Source organism: Oryx dammah, unplaced genomic scaffold, assembly GCF_014754425.2.
Source record: "Oryx dammah isolate SB20612 unplaced genomic scaffold, SCBI_Odam_1.1 HiC_scaffold_8, whole genome shotgun sequence".
NCBI lineage: Eukaryota > Metazoa > Chordata > Mammalia > Artiodactyla > Bovidae > Oryx > Oryx dammah.
In genome coordinates, this window is record NW_024070192.1 from 54,753,918 (window position 1) to 54,778,152 (window position 24,235).

At 40.7% G+C, this 24,235-nt stretch overlaps 1 protein-coding gene across 1 annotated transcript; it reads right to left on the reverse strand.

Moving 5' to 3' along the window:
* LOC120866688 lies at positions 1-24,235 on the reverse strand. Its single transcript, XM_040244477.1, has 3 exons — positions 22,017-24,235; positions 14,577-14,790; positions 1-770 (listed from the first exon to the last, which is right to left on the reverse strand). The coding sequence occupies exons 2-3, from the start codon at positions 14,764-14,766 to the stop codon at positions 1-3; spliced, it is 960 nt and encodes a 319-aa protein (XP_040100411.1). The 5' UTR covers positions 14,767-14,790; positions 22,017-24,235.

Sequence of the window (24,235 nt, forward strand, 5' to 3'; positions counted from 1 at the left end):
CTAAAGCATGCTGCTGAGTATCTCTGACACAGGGGAAGTGGTAGGGTCCTCTGGGCTCAACTCCGGGCCCGCGGCGCTGGGCAGGCCCGAGTGGCCTACGATGGCAGGACTTAAGGCTGCCCAGGGTTTGGTGTCCACCAGGGCTGCAGGGTAGGCCTCTACGTAGATGCGGTGCACCGCAGGCCTAGGGTCCTGGAGGCTGCTCTTCCGCTCCTCTGGGAGGCTGGCAGCATGGGCCAGAGCCAGGCCCCGTGGCCCCTCGGGGGCAGGTCCTAGTCGCTCGGCCTCCTCAGGCTCCTGGGCCAGGCCGCAGGCCCTGGACAGGTGCTGTGTGTACACACCCTCTGACAGCGACAGCGATTGCGTTTCGCCGTGCATGCGCAGCCAGCGGTGATGGCGGCTGAAGCCGCCGTAGTGCGGCTGCTTGGCCGACTTCCGTTTTCCCAGGAAGCCCAGCGGCGGCCGTGCTCCTGGCACCATCTTGGCGTGGTTCTTGGGCGGAAGGCCTGAGAGGGTGAGGTTGTGCAGGAGCTCGGCGCATGCGTGGTCGGTGTCCTGGCCTGGCCCCGAAGGAGGCTTCATATCGTCCACCTGCAGGACGTCGGGGGCACTGCCGCTCAGTCCGTTCCGGGACTGCTGGGCAATGTCGTGTGATGACAGGTAGACCAGGTCCAGGTCTCGGGGGCTCAGGGCGTCACTGGAGTCGTAGTCGCTGTCGGTGGGCAGGAAGACTTCTGAGCAGCCTTCTTCGTCAGAGCAAGGCTGTGAATCTGCAAAGCCAGAGACTGTGCTTAGAAAAAGAGAGAAACTCCTAGCCAGGGCTCAAGTATGGGTCCTATGTTTGAGCCCACACCCCCGTGCCTGGAAGGGCTTATGCTTTGTTTAGTGGTCTTCACTTATTTCTTGAAGTTTTGAGCAAGGGGTCCCACACTGTCGTTCTGTGTGGGACTCTATAAGTTATTTAGTAGATCCCGTTCTTAGCTAAAAGCAGAAGGAGGGAGAGGGAGTCTGGACCAACCAGCCTTGCAGCAGCAGAACGCATCATGCCCTCCCTTGCCCACACCTAATTTTACTACTCACTTTTCCCTGGACTTGTGGAGAGAGGGTGAAACAGGAAAATAAACCTGGATGTCATTCATTTATTCGTTCCCTAATCTTATTTCAGAGGTGATTTTTGCAGTTGATAAATAGCAGAAACTTAAAAGGGGGAAAGAAGAGGAGGCCCTACGGTGGCAGAAGTCAGGGAAACCTGGATTCAAACCCTGGTTGTCCTCCAGATTGCTCTGTGATCTTGGGAAAGTTACTTAACCGGACCTCTTTGAGCTTCAGTTTTCTTATCTGCAAAATGGGGGATGATAATAGAACTTCTTACTTAAAGTGACTGTAAAAAAATCGTTTATACATACAAATAGTTAACCTTGTTGTCAGTGTTTAAAAATCAAAAAAAATTAAGGCCAAAGGAGAAAATAAAACAGAAGTAAAATCAGAGGCAAAAATCAGCCTCAAAGGGCATGCTAGGCTGATCATAAGTGAACCAGAGTTTAGTTCTGTAAATACAGTATTTGTAATTTAATGCAGTACAAAATGTTTATATTTTTTTTCCCAACCAGGTTGTACATTTCTATAGGACAAAAACTGTCTTAAAATCCTTTGAATTTTCCACAGAATTCAGGCCATATTGGGTACTTGGTAAATATAAGCTAATTTGGAAAACATTCAAGTCCTGTTAAAAAGAACAAGAAATCGCTCATTTTCAAATCTGAGCCAGTCCCATTCAAAAATCACCATAGGATTATTTATTTATTTGGGTGCACTGGGTTTTACTTGTGGCAGGAGGGATCTTTAGTTGTGGCACGTAAGATCTAGTTCCCTAACCAGGGATCTCACTGAGTCTTAGCCACTAGACTTCCAGGGAAATCCCTTCCATGGGATTTTTAAATGGAATTTAATAAATGGATTTTTAAATTTATCAGGCAAAGAAAATTTGTGAAAATAACTAAGGTTTTTTTAAGGTCCAATAGGAAAGAGCCTGATTTATGAGGTGTCAAACATATTATAGAATTTTGGTAATTAAACCTTCCAATAAAAATTGATGTATAATGGACAGATGGACCTGTAAAACAGAAATATAAAGTTCAGGAACTGTCTTAATTCAGTGTGATGATTGAACATATGGTAAAGATAACACTTCAAACTAGGGGAGTGAATAGAGTTTTCAGTATATAATGTTGGTGCAAGTGGTTATCCTTTAGTAAAATAATTCGAGAACATCCTCCCTTATCTCACATATAAAAGTAAATTCCATGTTGTTTAAATATAACAAGCAAACTCTACAAGTATTAGAAAACAGTATGTTTGTAATTTTGGATAGGAAGGTCTTTCTAAGCAAGATAAAACCCCAGAAGTCAGAAAAGAAGTAACTGATAATTTGAATATATGAAAGCTTAATACTTTGAAATGATCACATAAACAAAATAAAGGTAAGGGATAGATTCAAAGAAAATAGTGATAATATGTATGCTGTTACTGCTAAGTCGCTTCAGTTGTGTCCGACTCTGTGCAGCCCCATAGACAGCGGCCCACCAGGCTCCCCCGTCCCTGGGATTCTCCAGGCAAGAACACTGGAGTGGGTTGCCGTTTCCTTCTCCAATGCATGAAAGTGAAATGTGAAAGTGAAGTTGCTCAGTCGTGTCCAACTCTTCGGGACACCATGGACTGCAGCCCACCAGGCTCCTCCACCCATGGGATGTTCCAGGCAAGAGTACTGGAGTGGGGTGCCATTGCCTTCTCCTGATAATATGTATAAGAAAAGATTAATTTTACAGGCTACATAAAGTTTCCTGTAAAGTAGAAGGCAATCCAGATGGGCAGAAGATAACCAACACTTCAAAGAATATTTAATACAAATGGACAATAAGCATAATAAAGCTATTCAACCTAGGTAGACTATAATTACTAATTAGGTAGTAATTTGGGAAATGCAGTTGAAGTAAAAACAGGGCATTTTTTTTTTTGCCCATCAGATTTGCTGAAAATAAATAGAATGATCAACTCCTGTGTTGAGAAGAATGATAATCTCTTGTGTTGGTGATGTGTAGGAAGTGAGGGACCCTCATATAATGGTGGTGGGACTATAAACTGGTCTGGCTCTTTGGATAGCAGCTTTGTAGAATGGATTAATAATGTGCATATCATTTGTCCCAGCAAGTCCTTTTTTTAGATATCTATGTTTGAGAAATTGTCACTATGTATACATGGAAGCATTTACAAATTGTTTACTGTAACATGATTTATAATAGTGAAAAACTAGAAATAACCTTGTGGCTGAGGCTACTGTGAAGGAAGACTTAGAGACACAGAAGCATTAAGAAAAGAAAAATAGTTTAAGAAAAGAAAAATACTTTACTTGGCAAAGTTCTGCAAGGGAGTCCAAATTCAGTACTGGCTTGCTGATTAAAAAGTACAACAGGTATTTGAAGTAAAAACCCACAGGGTTATAAGGTTATAGTTAGTCTGTTCATGGTGGAAACTCAGACACGATTATCAGAAGAATATTGCAAGCTTCAGGGGAAAAAAAAATGTTTTGTTAATGGAGTGAGTAATTTACACAAATGGGATTAAGGTTTCTTCTATTTTAGGGACTAGAACCAGATGTAATATGTATTTTTTGGTTGTTTGTTTATTTCAGGGTCAGGGAGTGAAGTGTTTCTTTTCCTTTTTTTCTTTTTCCTGGCTGTAGAAGATGACATTCCTTACTCATTGGCAGGACAAGATTTCAGTTTTGTTCGTTTGCTGCTGGCTGCTACCCAATATCCATTATCCTTTTTTTAGTTACAAAATCTTAAATTTTGTTTGAGACAGCAGTGCATTCATGTAAAAGACCACATTTTTTTTTTTCAGCTTCCTTTGCAGCTAGGCATGGTCATGTAACTAAATTCTGGCGAGTGAGATAGAACTGAAAATATGCTACAAAGCTTTTGGAAGGCTGCATTTGAGGAGCTGGCTTAGCTGGGAGATGGACCATTTTGTTTTTTCTTCCAATTGCCTGTAACAAGATGTGTTGGCTGGGCTCATGAGGCAACCTTAGAAAAGGAAGCCATGTTCTAGGATGGTGGAACTGAAGACCATAGAGTCTACGTACTGTCCCTGCTTTGTCTTATCTCTGGGTTTCTTTCACATAAGAGAGAAATAAAGTATCTTGTGTTAATGACACCATTATTTGGGTTTTCTGTAACACAGATTGAGACTTAATCCTAACTGATGCAAATCTAAATGTTTTTAATTAGGGGAATGGTTTAAAAATTTGGGCACATCCCTACTATGGATCCAGCTACAGAGAATGAGATCAACTCATATGTTGTTCTTCAACTAATGATGATCAAAAAGGACTCCCTTTATTTATTTATTTTGGTTCCACTCATCTATTCAAGGATTCCCTCAAACAAAGCCTTTTTTAGAAAGTATCTCTCAACTGTCCCAGAAAGGATTGCCCACTTGTCTGCACTTCTGAAATATTTTTTGCTTCTATTATCCTTTGGCACTTAGCCTGTATAGATTTGTATTGTTAGTTATCATTTTAATGCAAATATAACATCCTGGTTTCCTGGTTGGACCAGAGCCCCCTTCCGGCAAAGATACTTAATTCACCCATTTGTTCAACAATGAAGATTTTGTTTTGCTTGAGCTCCTGCTCTAACAGAAACACCATGTTTAGTGGCTGACTGAACGTAAAATTAATAAGAAATGATCTGTTTCAGGAATTTTACTGTTTTAATGGAAGTGGGGCATATACATCTATGAGACTGTGGAAGAACATACCTTTTATAAAAGAAGTTTAGCAAGTAAGATGCAGGTTTATAGGAAAGATCATATTTTATTGGGACAGGATTGATAAAACACTATCGTGTTTATTTTTTCTCTCCATCTCTGTTTCTATATATATTAATTTATTTCTTCATCTACTTTCTAAAAATTATTTGAGGCAGCTTTTAATAATAAATATACAAATGTTGAGGAAAGGATTAGAAAACAGAGAGCGAAAGGAAACAGTATAAGTAGTCCTATTTGACTATTAGATGGGAATAAGAGTGGAATTTGGGGAAAATGGGGCTACAAAAGTAAGATGTCAGCATTTTCACTCTAGGAATTTATCCTAGAAAAATTAAGGTTTATTTTCATGCAGGAACCTGTATATGAATGTTCATATAACAGTGTTATTGGTATTAACCCCAAGCTGGAAACTACCCAAATACCTTTCAATGGATGTGTGATTAAACAAATTGTGATACACCCATTCAATGAAATGCTACTCATCAGTACAAATAAAGAATTCTATTTATGTAACATTTATGAAATAATTATAGAGATGAAGAACAGATTAGTAGTAGCCAGGGTAGGGTGGGAGTGGGGTGTGGTGGGTAAAGTATAAAGGGGGTAACAGAGGAGGTTTTGTGGAGATGGTACAATTGACTATGATGGTGATTACCCAAGACTATACATATGACAGATTGCACAGAGCTGTGCAGTCAAGCCTACATGCTTATGTGCATGTACATGAATGCACACACACACACACACACACACACGCATCAGTATAACTGGTGAAATTTAGATGAACAGTAGATTGTACCACATTCTTGGTTTTGATATTGTGCAAGAACTGTGTAAGATGTGAACACTGGGGAGATCCTGGGGAAGTAGAACATGGAAATTCCTGTACATTTCTTTGCAACCTGATGTTCTTACAATTATTTTAAATAAATGGTTAAAAGAGGTTATTATTTTTTTTTAAAGACAGGATAGAACCAGAAGAGAACAGTGAATGCCTAGATAAGGAGTTTGTACCTAATTTTGTAGCCATTGGGTATTTATCAGAAAAATTTAAAGAAATAATTAGCAAGATTGAGCTGAAATTTATAATAATTATGTCACAGGTAGGATGTAAGATGAACTGAATCAGGAGGAAACAACAGGGAGGTCAGCTGGGATGCTGTTGTCCAAGATATGCTTTTTCCTTCAAATATTTACCTTTTTTTAGGTTGTGGGGTTGAGCAACAGTGGTAGTTATGAGGAAGAAAACAGAACTCCAGGAAAGTCATTCATTTAAAGATGTTTACCGAGCACCTATTTTATGATAGACGGACATGGTCTCTGCTTTCAAATAGTTCATAGAGGGTGGATTAGAAAATAAGTAAGTCAGAATATACCTAAGATTAATTTCAGAGAGTGTAAAGTTCTATGAATAAAATGAAACGATTTCAGCTAGAGAGTGACTTGGGAGGGAGATTCTTCAAATAAGGTAGCCAGGGGAGGAATCTCTGGAGTCTAGATGAGACTTCAATGATCAGAAGGAATCAGCTTTATAAAAATTTTAGGGAATAGTGTTCTAGGCAACTTGGAGAAGCAAGTGTAAAGGCCCTGAAATGACAAATATGTTTCTAGCCTTGGTGCCTGGAAAATAGGAATAGCATCAAACCAGAGGAGTTTAACTACAAGAGGGTCGGGTAGTGGAAGACATGGTAACTTTAATTTGGGACAGATTGAACTTAAGCGGTTGGCCAAACCATCCTGGAGGGCTGGAATGGGAACATGGTGGGTAGCACAGTTGAGGGAAGGTGTTTGTGGGTAGAGAAGACACTCCTGGACAGGGAACGACTGAAGATGTGAGCAATAAGATGATGGAAATAGCAAGGAAGATCACTTGGGAGCACCGATGCTGTTATCAATCTTCAGTGAAAAAATGTAAGGACTCCTGGTGAGGGAAGAAGGCAGACACAGCTTTTCAAGTTAAGAGAACTGGATAAAGGCTTGGGCTGAATGACTTTGCCTTTCTTAAAACAATTTTTAGACAATCCTTTTCCCGATCTTTTAAAATTTATTTATTAAGTTAATTAATTTATTTTAATTGGGGGCTAGTTACTTTACAATATTGTAGTGGTTTTTGCCAGACATCGACATGAATCAGCCATGGGCACACATGTGGAAACAGAAAACAGGGTCTCAGAACTCTTAGCTGTTTTTGATGATGGTAGTGGTAGGTGCCACAGGGCCTTGACGAAGAGAGGTTAATTGAACATTTGACACTGGGCTGGAGAAAAGATCCATGCAATTAACTGGTAATTGACTTTACTCAAACTTCCTTCTCTATTTGACCACTGTCGTCTATTCAGCTATCCATATATACTATTCATTTGTATCCACAATAATAATAATAGTACTTGATGTTTACTTAGTGCTTACTGTGAGCCAGCCATCATGCTTAATGTTCTAGGAGCTTTATCTTATTTAATTCTTACACCAGTTCCTATTTGCACATAAGGATACTGAAGCCTAGGCTTATTAAATTTTCCAGCTCATATAAGCTGATACGTGGCAGAATAGGAACCTATATGCAGATTTCTGTCACACCAAAGACCTACGATTCAGAGGTTAAATGTCTGCCGGCAATGCAGGAGACCCGGGTTCAATCCCTGGGTTGGGAAGATCCCCTGGAGAAGGAAATGGCAACCCACTCCAGTATTCTTGCCTGGAGAATCCCATGGACAGAGGAGCCTGGTGGGCTACAGTCCATGGGGTCGCAAAGAGTCGGACACGACTGAGCGACTTCACTTTCTTTCTTTTCTTTCTTTCAAAGACCTGCTCTACTGCTATTCCCATGGCTTTCTGTGGAAGCTTCCTGCAGGCTGGGACCTGGTTCATGTGGTCCACTTGGGGTGATGCCCACACAGTTATATTAAGCTTTTAGTGAGAGAAATATGTTAGGTTTCTATTAGTTTCCCGTGGCTGCTGTAACAAATAACCACACACTGTGTGGCTGGAAACAACAGAAATGTATTCTTTCATGGCTTTCGAAGCCATGAGGATCTGAAGCCATGGTAGTCAGCTGGGTGGCATGCCCTCTGGAGGCCCTAGGGGAAAATATGATTTCTTGCCTCTTACTGCTGCTGGTGGCTGTGCATACCTTGGGCTGCATCACTCCAATCTCTGCCTCTGCCTTCACATGGACCCTCTTCTGCGTCTTTTAAGGACACTCGTAATTGAATTTAGGGCCCACCTGGATAATCCAGGATGATCTCATCTCAAGGTTCTGAGTTACATCTGTGAAGACTCTTTTTCCAAATAAGGTCACAGGTTCTGAGAGTTAGGACACAAACATGTCTTTTGGTTGGCTACCATTTAACCACTAGATGTCTGATAGTAAAAATGTCTAGAAGCAAGTGCTAAGGGGGTTGTATCGCTTAACTCTTTCCAGTCTGTAGTCAGGTCAAATGCTCTGCAAGAACAGTTTGCACTTTGACCCCACAGCATACAGATAGTGAGAATTTGTTGGTGGTAGGGGCCTAGTGAATACATGAAGGTATGCTTTAAGGGCTGACATTCTGATATTTTGATTGAGCATCACACTTTAAGACGCGGTCTTAGGAAGAGCTGGTGCTCATGTCCCCAGGTTGAGTTAGTTGCTCAGTTCTCTTGGCTCACAAAGCATTTTATTTATATCTCTGTTGCTGCATTTATCAAGATTTATTATAAATTATTCTCATATTTTTATCTCTCTCATTAAGTGTAAACTCCAGAGGGCATGCACCGTGTCTTATTCAGCTCTGCTTAGTAAATGTTGAAGAAGCCAGTCAGTGAAGGGAAGGACTAAGGAAGGAGTTAAGCAAAGGGACATATAAATCCTCTATATTTTCCAGATCTGAACATGGACGTATGAACAGACCATGAGGAGTAGAGTGTGAATTCATCATCGTTGTGTTATTAGCCTGGTGTGCTATATCTGATACATACAAGAGTCTCAGTAAAGAATGCTGCATGGAATTGAAACTGAAACAAATATTGAAATCTGAAAGCTTAAAAAGTTAGATTTGATTGCCTCCTAAAAACAATACTGAAAGCAGTCTGAAAAGATCTAATTTAATCTGCCACAGAAATGTCTGAAAACAATCAGCTACATCATTTAACTTCATTTTATTTTTTTTCATTTTGCTTCATATTTGGTGACTCTTAACTTGAGTCAGCACAGTTGTAGCAGAAAGAACAATTATCTGAAAATTAGGCTGAAGTCCTGCCTTGCTCCTTACAGTGTATATGATGTTGAACAAATCACTTAGCCCCTCCCAACTTAGCCCCTTTATCTGTAGCATGTAGGTAATCATGTTACCTAGCTTCTATAGGTGCTATAAGAATTATAGTTTGTTAAAAATAGTTTAAGTGCCTTACAAACAGAAGGTGTTAATATTGAAATCTTTTTCACTTTTAAATAGAGAATAGCTAGAAAACATATTAAGAGGTGACTCATTAAAATACAAACCAGTAATAAAAAAAACCTTCAAGATTTTGCTGTGAATTGTACTGATAATAAAGAACAATAATGTCTTGAATGGTGTCTTGTATTAGTCCAGTGCTGTATTTCTCATCCTAGATTTAGCAAAGGATTTGTAAATTATGTAAATTTTTGCTAAAACTCCCAAGAGTAAAGGAGATAGGAGATAAATCGAGAGAAAGAGCAAGTTATAACTGTAGTAACCCAGGAAAGAGATGAAAAAGGGCTTAAGTATGAAGTGGTAAATATTATATTGTAAGTTCATGGACCTGCACTTTGGAAACCCTGCTCTAGTGGGAATCTAAATATTTGACTTCCATGGTGGTTGTCTTATTTATTATAGGACTTAGTGGAACCTATTGCTTAGAGTGGGATACCCCTCCCAGAACAAGCTGGGAAAATCTCCAGGATGCCAGCCAGGGCACTGAGGAGAGTTTCCAGGGATTTTAGGCCACTGCCACTCCCTCCCTTCCTGGAAAAGAATGCAAAGTGCAGCTTCCATCCCCAGATCCAGGCCATATGCTCCATTAAGCATTGTAGGCACCTTGCCCAGTTGTTATTTTAATAAAGCTGGTTGTGCTCCTCAATTTCCCTTAGAGGGCCCACTGGGCAGGCCAGCACTGGTAGAACCTTGTGTTTCCCCTCTGCTTGACCCACGAGCTGTCTGATGGAAGTTCTGCCCATAGTATTAGTGGCTGGCTTAGGGTGTTGCAACTCCTGGTCTCTGCAGACCAGGCCAACAACAGCAGAGTAGAGTTGATGTGGATTTTGAGAGTGTTATGGGGAGATGACATTGCAGGAAGGAATAACTGATTTAAAGCTATTGCTTTTCTCTTAAAGGCAAGGGGCATGGCAGGACAGAAAGAAAGGAAAAAGAAGTCGTATTTGCCCTAAGAATCTATCATCACATTTTTAATACATCACTGTTCAAACTGGTACTTTCTGTGTGTGTGCTTCACTGAATTTATTTCCACTGTATCTGAGTAGAATTTAGATAATTTAGAAACAAAGAATTTTGTTTCTAAATCATCAAGTCTTGAGTAGAAGCTCACGGGTTTGTTCACCTTCTAATTTCCCATCTTCAGATTCCTTTTATTTATTTATTTTTTTGAGCTGTTTAGTTTATGCCACAGTGTTCTTAATCTTCACTTCATCTGGGAAAGTCTCACTGGGAAGATTTACATTTGGAAGATCAGGATAATCTTCACATACATCTGAAGGAAACAGCACCTCCCCTCCCCTTTGTTGCCTCACCCATGCATCACTAGGAGAAATAGCAGTATTGGAAAAAAAAAAAATTGCTGCTGTCTGTGACCACTATACCCACAGAAAAGGCGTGGGAGAGAAAATACCTAGCCATGGACCAGTCATTCCACCCCCTGCCTTGTGCTGCCTTTGCTCGGAGCCAACTTTCCCCCTTGGGTCTTTGGGAGATGCTTAATTTTAATTGATTCAGAGGAGTTGTACTTTGTGCCTGAAAACCACACAGAAATGGGAAGTAAAAGAGTTCCACTGCCCTCCCACCCTGCCCATCCAACCACAGACACATATACACACACAAACAAATCCAAGGTACTCAACAGCTTTCAAACGGAATCTTGGGCTGGTACCAGAGTCTAGGCTTGTGACAGGCTTTGCATTTCCAGCAGACTTCTCAGAAATTAGGTGACCCCTGCTCACCCGGAATGGAACTGTGTTGTAAACTTTGACCTATGAGCAACCCAGAGGGGATGTACCTCTAGATTGGATTTTCTCCTTTTCATGAATGGTTTCCAAGCAATTAAAAATAGTCACCCTAGTGGAGAGGACAGAGTATGCAGGGGCAGGTTCAGTTGCTCTGAAACGCTTCTGCTTTTGTGCGGGGATGCTAAATGTTTCTCCCCTTTCCCAACAGTTTCCCTGTCCCTGGGTCCCATTTTTCACTTGCTGCCCTCCACATCTTTGTGTTTCACAGCCCATGGAATCTTGGCTTCAGAGAAATAAATGGACCCAAGAGAGAGTTATATTTTAAGAAACAGAATGATGATCGCTCACATTTTAAGTTAATAATAAAATCCAAGTGTAATTGGCCAGATCTTCCCAGCAGGGAGTGTGTCTAACCCGTCATCTGGGCAACGTGAGAATTTGGCACTTACGTGGCACCGGAGAGGCCACCCGCATGCAGCCAGGGGGGACCTACTTAGGAGCCTGTGGCTAAGAGAAGATTAAACACTGAGAAAGTTCTGTGAGCAGAGAGGACAGACGACGGCTGGGAAGGTGGGAGTGAAATGGAAGAGTTGTTTGTAGAGTTATGCGAATTGGGGAACAACAGAGGGTATATCTGCCCTGCCTTGTCAACATGCCCTTTCAAGCTCACACCTCCCCAGCTACAAGATTCTGAAGAGTGTATCCTTACTGGTCCCATTTTTTAACCTCTGGGTTACTCCCCGATCGACGCCTATTCGGTTTCTATCTCCTTTCTTTCTCAAACTGCTGTCTTCAAGGTTACTGACGACTTTCTTGTTGAAAAGCAGAAACAAAACAATAGAAGCTGTTGTTTTATTTAACCTTGTGTACCATCATTTGACATGTTTTAATTTTTGTGATGCTGCTCTCTTTATCTTCTTCCTCTTGTCTTTACTTCTCAGTTTAAGAAGTCTTGCTGTTCTGTTCCACAGACATCTTTCCTTCTCCTCTCTTACTCTATCTACTCTCTCTAGGGAATATCAAGCATATTCATGGGGAATATCAAGTGTTTTCATAGGGAATATCAAGCAGTCATATGTCAACAATGATTAAATCTATATTATTAGTTCATTTATCTTTTCTGAACTTCACACCCCATGCATCCTGTTTGCTTTTGAATGTTTCTTTTTGCATGGAATGCCCTAAAACTAACCTAAAATTCACCATACCCATTTACTCAAACTTTTTCTCCTCCTGTCCATCTGTTTTTTGGTAAATGACATCATAATGTCCTGATGCCAGAAAACTTGCTATCTTCTTTGTTAATAGCTTTCTGATTGATCTTCCTGTTTCCAACATTGGTCTCTTCAAGCAACAGACAGATTTGCTTCTAAAGAATAATTCAGATTATATCAATCCTTGCTTAGAAGGTTTCAATGGCTTTCGGTCACAAATAGAATAAGATTCCAGCTTCCTTCCATGCCCTGCCTGATCGGCTCCTTGCCTTTCTCTGTACCCCTTCTCTCATCACCAGCCCCTTTGTTCAATCCACTCCAAAGACTTTGGCCATCTTTTCACCCCTCACTCACCTCAGGGCCTTTTGCTGTCTTGTTGCTTGGGATATTCCGACTCCAGATCTTTGCATAACTGGATCTTTTTTTTTTTTTACTGGTTCAAATGTAACCTTCACAGACAGGTCTCTGCTGTTTATCCTAGTGGATTCAGCACCCTTCCTAGCCACCTTAATTGCTGTTTTGCATTATACTTTGGAATTTTCACTATCTGAAATCATCTTGTTTCTATTTTCATTGTCATCCTAGAATGCCAGCTCTATGGGAGGACAGACTTGGCTTTGTTTATCACTATCTCCTTTTTACCTTGAAGAATGCCTGGAACATAGTGGGTGACCAATAAATGCTTTTTACATGAAAAAAAAGAAAGAAAGGATACTATCCTTAGATCCTGAGTTCAGTCAGACTGCTTACAGTTCCCTGAACTACAACACACGTGCACGTTCTGCTTCCTCTGCTTATAATGCTTTCCTCTTTTTCAGTTCAAATTCTGCTTATCCTTCAGTACTTGACTTTGTCACCTCCTCCAGGAAGCTCTCTTTGATTTTATGAGTTCCTGGTTAACACCTCCATTAGATTCTATAGCACCCTGTGCATATCCTTATTATACCAGGAGCACATAAGCAGTTAGTATGAAATTGTTTGTAATGTGTCTGTCTCCCTCATTAATTAGCTTCTGGTAGGGATAGTATTTTATTTGTATCCTGAGCTTACTGGGAATCTATAAAACCTACCTAATTATTTTGTTGAATTATTTGTTAAATGATAGAACCCTTTGGTAATATAAATAAGCTGTCTCTCAAGTTCTTACACTTGCCAAGTTTTGATTTTTAGACACTGAAGTTTTTTAGAATGTACATAAACTTCCTTATAGAAAAGGTTCATATCCCCGCTAAAGTTTTCTGAAATAAAAATAACATTAAGTACTATATTACAATTTATTGTCTATTATGTTCTGTGAACCTCTGACATAGACTTTTATTCACAAATAACTTTTCAAGGTGTATATAGTATTATTCTCATTTTACATACAAAGAAACAGGCTCAGATGTAGTAATCTGTTCAAGCGCATACAGCTAGCACAGCAAAGCTGGAATTTGAATCCAGGTCTTTGATTTCTAAGGCCAGGCTTTTTCTGCTACACCATGCTGCCCCCTATGGGACAAGTGCACATTTTAGAACTGTTTATTAAAAATATCAATTATTATCATTGTAGAACATATAAAATTGGCTCTTATAAGATAATAGAATAAAGATGCTTTGAATACCATTTTTTAATTGATTAGAAAAATGGCATTAGTTTCAACATGTTCTAGGCAAGAACATTCATGATATTGCCTTTGACTCGTATGTTTTCTCTCTGTTTATAAGTATAAAAGGGTTTCGCAGAAGTTTGTGTTAACTATGTTTTCTTCAGTTAGTAGTATTTGCCATGTAAAGTCGTCAAATTTAATTCCCAAGAGTGGAGGTGGCTTGCTAGGCATCTCCTGCACCTTGTCTGTAAGTTGTCTCCAGATTGTTGTATCCATGATGAGACCAACCTATTTATTTGGCCTCAGGCTCAGGATTCTAGTTTACCCAAGGTTTCTTGCTTTCCCATCTTCACCCCAGGACATTGGTGCCATGTTGGTGGGAAGTTTGCCTGGAACTCTTACCCAGGCTAGGACCTCCTTCCTGCCTCCTTCCTGCCTCCTTCCTGTCAGTCCCTATTTTCTGGAGACTGGGCCTGTTTTCTTTACTCCCTGGTTTTGGTCAAATTCCTTTTGTATATGGGAAGCTTGAACTGGAACTGGCATGAATCTTCTGCGCTCCTAACTGGATATGATCTCAGGTCGTTGCCTGAGCTTCCTACCCTCCCCTGTTGCTGATTTTGCTTCTTCTATGCTTCTAGACTCTTACTGCTGAGCAGTGTTTTCTACTGCTTGCTGAGTCTAATGACTCAGCACAAACCTCATCAGTGGAGATTAGGACCAAGCATCTGGTGACTGAAACACAGAGTTTTGGATCTTATTGCTTACCACTCACTGCCTTTCTTCTGTGCATCTCTGGGGATGGCGATGGTGATGGAAGGCAGTCTATATGTGATGATGTAGAACTGATCTTCTTTAGGTTCTGCTCATCTGAAGGATCTATCAGCTTAGTGATGGATAAGCCAGAAACGGGTTGCTTGTATCTTGCATAATGTAGAGCATCCATGATCCACCTCATTTCACGCCAAACTTCATCTATTTGCTTCGGAATAAAATGGTAAAATATATTGAATTAGCTTCCCAGGTGATGCTAGAGGCAAAGAACCTGCCTGCCAGTGCAGGAGACAGCAGGAGATGTGGAATCGATCCTTGGGTCAGGAAGATCCCTTGGAGTAGGGCATGGCAACCCACTCCAATAATCTTGCCTGGAGAATCTCCATGGACAGGGAGGTCTGGCAGGCTACAGCCCATGCATTTGCAAAGAGTCGGACATGACTGAAGCAACTTAGCATACATGCATGCATTGAATTAGTGAACAGGTTTAAAAAGGTGTTAAGTTTCCCTGAGGGTCCAACATGATACATTTTCTACAGTATCTGGTTTTGAGCATGGGTGAAATATTTTCTACATAGATTTACTAAACCAGAAAATACCTCGTTTTTATAACCTTTTGTGTCTTGTGTGTTTTTTACCCAAGAGGCTATTTCATTTAAGGCAAATAGTGAAAGACTTGGATTCCAGCTGGGATCTGCAACTTATTGGTTCTATAACAACCTTTGGCAAATCACTTGACCCCTTTGAGCTTTAGTTGCCTTATTTGTGAAATGTGGACAAAATATTTCTTTTATACGCCACAGGACTGCTGTGATGATTGGGTGAAATGATAAGTTTGAAGGTGCTTTATAAAACTGCAGGGTACATTTTGCACACATGTAAACTGTTATTAATTCTCAGCATGTAATGAAATATTCCTCATTAGGATTTATGGGTAAGGCATATGATAAAGTCTGAATTTCAGAACAAGTGGAGAAAGAAATATAGTTTTAGTCCTGTGTGAACTAGTAAAGCATTATTGGAATAAACAGCTTTGCATCTAATTTCACTGGGTGCCTTGAGCAAGCCATTGACTTCTGACCCATTTACCTCGCTGTGAAAAGAAGAGGCTGGGCTGGATGATGTCCAAGGTCCCTTCCAGCTCTGACACTGTATGATTTATTTTTGAAGAACCCTTAGAAAGTTGGGGTCACTTAGTTTCCAGCTAGAAGATGTTTATTGTATGAATACTACACGGTTAAGGTGTCTCTGATTATAGAAGGGACTATCTAATATTCTGTTTTATTTTCAAATTTCAAATTTTAGAGTCTTAATCTGTACTTAAGAATATCCACAAACCAGATGCTCCCAATAAACACAGAGTGGCTTCTGAAACTATGAGAGTTCCGAGTGACAGGCAAGTTTGAGTGAGCTAATGCATGGCACTGCATGGTTGGTTGCCATTTTCCCTTGCTTTCTGGTAATGTTCTATCCTGGAGTGACAAAACTGGGCAGAGTTTTTAGTGTTGTTAATGAAAGCATGAAATTGAGCTTCAGGCTTTGTCAGCCAGTGAGCTGGGCTGAAGGTTCAACAGTGGCAGGCCCGCTGAACATTATATAGGGAAAAATCTGAAGTTCAAGGGGTAAATAAAGTGGAAGTTCCATTTAACGCTTGGACAAATTTTCTTAATGAGATTGTTGCTTTCTCAGCTAGCTTTTATTGATCTCGCCTCATGCAGCATACTCTCATCTCAAAGTGAGGCACTGCATGACTATGGACAGCTTTTAGAGGTCCTGGCAAGGCAGGTACTATGCTTCTGTACCTTTTACTCTTGGCTGTGCAAAGAATAGGTACTCAGTAAATGATTGTTCAGCTAATGAAGGTATGAGTGAATGGTTATCTAATACTTTAGATCTCTGTCCTTGAACAGAATTATTATGAGGATTAAGTAAGCTGATGTAGGTGAGTGCACAGTGTAATCTGTACATTCTTATAAAATTTTCAGGTGTTGCAATGACAATCATGGTTACTATAGTGGACGGAATGTGACCTCCCAAAATATATGTCCACATCCTAGTCCCTGGAACCTGTATTACTTTATATGATAAAAGAATGAATGTTACTTTTTATGGCAAAAGATGTGATTGGTAAGGATTCTGATGGGAGGATTTTATTCTAGAAAGGTGGGCCTTGATTCCAGTGATGAATGTCTGCATGAAGACATCCTTATGAGAGTGAGGCAGACGGAGATGTGGTCGACAGGAGAGGAGGCTGTGCGAAGATTGAACTGAGGTAGCCCCAAGTCAAGAGACGCCAATGGCCACCAGGAGCTGGAGGAAGCCAAGGATGGATTCTCCCCCTCTCCAGAGGGAGTGTGACTCTGCTGACACCTTGACTTAAGATTTCTGGCCTTTGGAACTGTGCGAGAATAAATTCCTGCTGTTGAAGCCACTCAGTTTGTGGCAATTTCTTGCAGCAGCCTTAAGAAATGAATACAATTATTAAGAACTTGTCCTCCACTTGCTCTCTTTGGATAGGTTGTTTTAGCCTTACTACTGAGGATGGATAGTGAGATTTAGTACAAAAAATTTAAAACTTATGTGTAGAGACAATGTTTATTTCTTAATTTTTCTCAGTGATGGCAGTGAAGAAGTGTTAACTGAAGAGAAGTCAGAAACATAGGTAGAGGGAAATCTATAGACTGAGTTTAACGGACTTAGTTAATTAGCTCTAAAAGGAGCACAATTTTCACTCATTTTACCTTATACTGTTGATCTAAAAATAACTGACAACATAATCCCCTTGATTTTAACGTCCAAATACAGCTTCTAAAGACTTGCTGACATGTTTTTAAAAAAGAAAGACCGTGAACTCACTAGGTCTGTTGGTTAAAAGTTTTGCATCCATTTCTCACTTTGCCCTTTACAAATTTTGGTTTTCATCCCATAAATTACACTCCTTTCTCTGTACGCAGGCAAGATAATATTTTTATTAAAATGTAAAGGTGATTGGTTTTCTCACAGCACAGTTACAAGGTGCTTGAGGGGATGATAGATTGGCTATATTTAATGAGCTGTGTTTCTATTACAGCTTAGGAGCATTTGAAGCATTCCAGTATATAAATTATAGCCTAATTGCCCTTTCGGCTTTAGCAGCTCCAAATATGCCCAGTGCCAAGTCTCCACACTCTGCCATTTCTGCTGCCTGTGTTGTCTGTAAAGGCTGTATACCTTATCTATGATTTTCTACACCTCCCCCGGCCCAGCCCTTCCTCTCTGGCTGCACTAACTTGGCTTCTTTTCCCAACTGTATTTACACAGACTCCCTTGCTCTTTACAATGTTTGGTTTCTGTAGTGCCTTCAACACTGTCTTAGATCTGGAATCACACAAACGCTCCCACAGTTGGCACTTGCCTCTGCCGATTATGGTGTGTGGTGGACTGAGTGCTGGATGCCAGTGGGTGAATGGCTGCAGCTGGTTTTCATTCTGAGCAGGAGAGACTGAGAAGCCCAGTCTCGTTAAGGAGAGAGATGATCCTGCGTTAACTCTAGTCAGTGAAATTATCCATGTTGGACGGAGCAAGGAAGTCCACTGAAGGCTGTGGGTGCAAGATGGTCTGGTTTTAGCCTGGCCAAGAAGTGCTTTCTTGAACTCTTGGAGAACTGGCTTTCATCCAAGTCTCCGTTTACCTGGCTGGCTAGCTGGAGAGTACGTAGAGAGGGCTCTCAAGTTACCTGCTTTAGGAAACCAGAGCAGGCTAGAACTTTAAAGAATTCCTGGCCTCGCTTGCCTTCATCCATCCCACTTAATGGTGTGCTGAAAAGGAAAGAGAAGAAAGCAGAGGAGCCGTAGGCTAGGTGAGAAAGAAAGGGGCGAGGACTGTCATCTGGAAGTAAGAACGGAGCCAGGGACTCTTGGAGTATGTGACAGGCTAAAGAAAGTCAGTGTTCTTGGTTGGACATAATGGAGTCAGGGGAGCCTTAGTTGGAATAAAGTGGAAATAGAACCTAAGGTAGAGTTAAAGAAGTGCTTCTATAAAACTACTTATGGCTGTTAAAGAAGTCATGAAATGTTAGGGCCAACTCAGTGCTTAAGAAGTCATCCAGTCCAGTTCTTACAATTGAGGCCCTTGGATCAAATAAATTGTCCAACAGTCCAAGGTTTATCAGTGGAAGATTCCAGACTAAAAATGTATGGTAACTGACTTCTGGTCATTCTTCTTCTTACTATGCTCCCCTATTCCTTACACTGGGTTCAAAAGATATGCCAGTCTTTCATATCCTCCTCCTGCTTCTTTCTTCTTTTTCCCACCCCCTTCCCCTATCAATATTTCATTTTTACTAGAAATAAAATAAATGATGTAAATGTTTTTAATTTTTAAATACTGTGTTTTCAGGTCAAGAAAGCAAGTAAGTTCTTGAAAGGTTTATTGTTTTAGTCTAAGAGGTCACCTAAAATATCTCATTTAGGATGAGAGAAGTAGGGTAGGACTTGTCTGGCTCACACTTTGCAAGCATATTACAATATCTTCTTCATGAGTACTTAATAAACCCCCGATCTTGCACGTCATGTTTTAAAGTATTTTCCCTTATTAGTGAATGAATGTATAATTTATTGCATACTTATTATGTGCAGGCACTTCAGTGAAATTGTTATATGTATTATCGTATTGAATTCTCTCCAGTGACACTGAAAGCTAGTCCTATTATTATCATCCCTATTTTACAGATGAGGAGATTGAGATTTAGAGAACTTTATTTGCCCAAAGTTCACAGCATTTTCTCATCTTAGGTCCTCATTACTTGCTTGGAGGGTTGTGTAATAGCTTTGTATCTGGTTTCCCTGCCTTTAGTCTTCTCCTTAAGTCTAGGAATGATGTGCAAATTATTTAGTAGCCATGAGAATGAGTGCTTACTGTGAACAACCAGCGTGGCCACACTAATGCGAATGGGAGGAATATCCTCCACTGCTTGAATCTATCTTTAACATCTGTGAGACCCTGTTACTGACTTTCTCCAACACTTTGGCTGGGTACCTATGGCCTACAGCATCAAGTACAAATTTCTTACTATGGTCTCTAATAAAGCCTCATATGATCTGATTTCATTGCTCCTTTCATTCTTACCTAATTTTTCACCTTTGTCCTTTACTCAGTTTATGCCCAAACTAATCTTGGTTACACATCATTCCCCAGGTAGGATTTTTCCGCTCTTTCTCCCTTATCTGGTTATGCTTCTTTGGCAGCTCCTCATTCTGTCTCTCCTCACTAGAGACTAACCTATGCCCCTAGGCCCAGCTCACATATCAGTTACATACTCTACGGCATTTTTTTTATGCCCACAAGTGTAAGTAAATTTTTACTTCTTTGTGTTGACACAAAACATTTTTACTTTATTTTTTTTATATTTCTCTTTTGGTACCTTGGAGAAGGAAACGACAACCCACTCCAGTATTCTTGCCTGGAAAATCCCATGGACAGGGGAACCTTGTGGGCTACAGTTCATGGGGTCACAAAGAGTTAGACATGACTGAGTGATGAGGCAACAAATTTGGCACCTAAATCATTTTTACAGATAGTATTTATACACATTTCTTGTTTACCCTAATGAATTTTAAACGAAGTTCAAGGACCATGTGTAATTCAACTTTGTATCTCCCTTACAGTGTCCGACGCTTGTGTCCAACAAATATATATTTATCAGATTGATCTGAATATATGTCAAAGTGATATTCATGATGGGGCAATTGCTGTTATAGAAGTCCCCTCTTATTCATGGTTTGCTTTCTGCAGTTTCAATAACCATTGGTCAACTGAGGTCTGAAAATAGTAAATGGAAGCTTCCAGAATTAAACAGTTCATAACCTTTAAGTTGCCGCTGTTCTGAATAGAGGGATCCAATCTCCTGTCATCCTGCCCAGCATTCCCAGAATGTGAATCATCCCTCTGTCCAGTGTATCCCACTGTTTAGTCACTTAGTAGCCACCTTGGTTATTAGATTGCTTGGTGTCATAATTCTTGTGTTCAAGTAACCCTTATTTTAATTAATAATGGCCCTAAAGTGCAAGAGTGCAAGATGCTGGCAATTTGGTTATGACAAAGAGAAGCTACAAAGTGCTTTCTTTAATTGAACAGTTGAAAGTGCTATACTTAATAAGGTAAGGGAAAAAAACCTGGATGGTGAAATTGCTAAGATCTATGATAAGAATGAATCTTCATTCCATGAAACTGTGAAAAAGGAAAAAGAAATTCCTAGTAGTTTTGCTGTTGTACCGCAAATCGCAAAAGTCATGGCCACAGTACATAATAAGTGTTTAGTTAAGATGGAAAAGGACATTAAATTTGTACAATAAGCTATTTTGAGAGATAGGACATTCACATATTTTTTTGTTATAATATATTGTTATAACTGTTCTATTTTGTTGCTAATCTCTTACTGTGCCTGATTTATAAATTAAACTTAGCATAGGTGTGTACCTATAGGGAAAAATAGTATATCCAGGATTTGGTACTATCTGCAGTTTCAGTCATCCAGTCTTGAGATGTATCCCCTGAGGTTAAGAGGGGACTGTGCATTCATTTTGTGGGGTTATACTGCAGGCATAAAAGGGCTTCCCAGATGGCGCTAGTTGTAAAGAACTTGTCTGCCAGTGCAGGAGATGTAATAGACACAGGTTCAATCCCTGAGTCAGGAAGATCCCCTGGAGAAGAAGATCCCATGGCAACCCACTCCAGTACTCTTGCCTGGAGAACCCCGTGGAGAGGGGAGCTTGGCAGGCTGTAGTCCATAGGGTCGCACAGAGTTGGACACCGCTGAGGCGACTTAGTATGCACGCACGCACAGGCATAAAGATCATAAGACTTGTCCAAGGGATTTAGGGGCAGTTTCCGACCAGATCCAAATTCTCTTGATGACTACTCAGTCCCACTGTCTCAAGACCCTGAGACGTCACCCCAGGGCTCACACATTTTTAAGCCTTTATAGCTATGCAATAAAATATCAGTTTTGCCAGAAAGAAGTCTAAAAAATGAGAAATCTTATGTCCTGAATTTGGGTTTACATAAGCCGATGGATCATTCTGTTCTTTCTCTCTCTGATGTTGAATGAATTAATATAGTTTTTCTTTCTGTTGGAATTATCACTGGGCTCCTAGGTACTAATATTCTGATCTCTACTTCTTCTGGCAGCTGTTTTTCTGTTCAACGTAGGAGACTACAGCGACCCACGACAGGGCCTGATAGAGCTCTTATTAACACTGATTTATCTGTGGCTTTTTCTTAAGCCTTTGTTTAAAAACTCGTATTTCCTGGAGTTCCGCATTTTAACCAAATTAACAGTCTATTTGCACATAGTGGTCTTTTGCCCAGACTGCTGTTCTTTCTCATGCTTGGGTCTCATCCTCACCACCCTGCCCCTTCCTTCTTCCTTTTACCCCAGATAAAACAAACTGTTACCTGAATGAAATCTAAAACTTGCTGGTGTCTTTGTTTGGCAGCTGCAACTTCGCTGTCTGAGATTGCTTCCCTCAGGGACTGTTGGGTATTCAGAGAATCCAGCTCCACAACAGCAGAAAGGCGGCAATACAGACTAATAAATTTCTCCCTGTAGCTGCAAAAATGAACTGGAAAATGGACAAGCAAAATAAAACATGTTAAGATCTGGTATCAAAATAGAGAAATTCATACCTCAGAGAAAACAAGTTGAATGAAAACATGATTTATTAATCCTATCATTGGAAAATATTAGGCCATAAATAAATTATAAATGTGCTCTTAAGGGGCCAGTTGTCTGGCTTTAGTCAGACAGTATTCCCTTTTAAGGTTTACCAAGTCCTGGTAGGGTATGGGGAAGTGGAGTTGGCTAAAGCTGCAGTTTATGTTCAGCCCCTAAAGCTGGGCTACTACTGGGAAAATAAGTTTGCTTACCAATTTAAAGAGGAAAAAAAAAGAAGCAAGTATCCATTTGAAACCCAGTTTTGATTGCCATGTCTGATTTCTAGTGTGTATCTTGCGTGTCCCTTTCCAAGGCCAGAAGTCCCAGAAGATAAAAGACATGTTTTTCTCAGGGTGTGTTTTGTGTTTTGTCTGGCTGGAAAACTGCCTAAGGACCCTAGTATGATGAGTTTTGATTCTTCTCCTGCCTCTCCACTCCTCAGCTCCTCTGGAAAGATGATGGAGCTAGTGTTCTGCAGACCAGTTTTGTTTTCCCCTTCTTCTTTTAAAAGATAATGGGCTAGAGACCAGTGGAGACAGCCTAACCTTCATCTCTGCCGTGGATAAGGGAGAAAGGGGCGTGGGTCTCAGCCTGACGCAGGCAGCCTGAGGTGGTCAGATTTTTCATACTTCTCTGATCGGCTCTGCTCACATGCTATAACTTCAGAGTCCAGTAAGATGAGGCGAGCATTCTGATTCAGACTTGTGTAGTACCAGACTCTTCCTGGCCATTGCTGAGTTTGGAGAGTCACTTCCCAGGAACCTCACTCACTCTGTGTACCTCTGACCTGTATCAGTGTGCTCCATGCTTCGGAAATGGGGCTGTAATAACTCACCAGATCTGTGGAAGCATTTTTATTCTGGCTTCTTTGGTGAGGAATTCTAGGAAGAACATCTAATTACTGCCCTCAGGCCTCTTTGCTATTGATTCCGGAGACCTAGACCTGGCCATTTTGGGAAGCTAAAACCACACTACCTCAAAACGGGACATCTGGTCATCTCCACACCTCACTGAGGAAGCCCTACTTCTCTGCACATTGAGAGATTTTGTGTACCCTACAATTCCCATCTTACCACTGCCTGCTTCCTTGCTTGATTTTCCCTCAGGATGAAACTCAGGGGAGGCAAAGGGTGACCTGCTCTGTTTGGATCTCCTTGTATTGAAGGGGTAGAGAAGAATGGAGTGACGGCTCCAGTGGTCCGTCCTTAATCCAGCTGGGCACCGTTTCAAGGAGTGGTTTCTGATTTCGGGTAGTTTTGGTTTTGGTGTTTTTTTTTTTTTTTTCTTTCTCTCTTGTATTAGATCCCTCCTTCTGCGTCCTCTGCTCTAACACTTCCTTGTCTGACACACAGCGGAACCGATCTCAGTAACTGCAAATTATTGAGCTCTTCCCAAATGATCTCCATTTCATGCTTTCCCTTGATTTTACACCTCTATAGAGCACCTTCTTGACTGGGGATACAACCCAAACATCACAGCAAAGCAAGCTCCTTGAGATCTAGGATTTTAATATATCTGCAGTTATATCTTCTGTCATGCCTTCCACCCTCGGCCTGCATCGACCCTGTGCTTTGGTCAAGCTGTTCCTTTTGTACTTCCACGTTTGTGAACATGCCATTTCCTTCTCCTCCAGTACCTTCTCTACCAATACGTTCATGTCAGCTTCTTCTCATACTTGAATATTCAGGTTAAATATCTTCTCCTCAGTGAAATCTTAACTGGTACCTCTTTCACTCCAGGCAGAGTTAGCTTCTGTCTTTTGTGGTCCTAGACCACTTGTTTATAAATACACCAGGACATTTATCCTGCTTTATTGTAATAATGTGTTTACTGGGCTGATTTCTTTGAGGGCAAAAACCATATCTCCTGTTAATTTTTATTTGCTCAAAACCTGGAGCACTGTAACTTCTCAAGTCAAGTCAAGTGTTAGTTGCTCAGTTGTGTCCGATTCTTTGTAATC

What these genes read in the sequence shown, in the direction of transcription:
- LOC120866688 (XM_040244477.1), bottom strand. Translation starts at nt 14,766, where the DNA reads ATGAGGTGGATCATGGATGCTCTACATTATGCAAGATACAAGCAACCC. An exon ending in CAGAAGAAAGGCAGTGAGTG is followed by an intron (nt 771 to 14,576) that starts GTAAGCAATAAG and finishes CTGGCTTTGCAG; the next exon opens with ATTCACAGCCTTGCTCTGAC.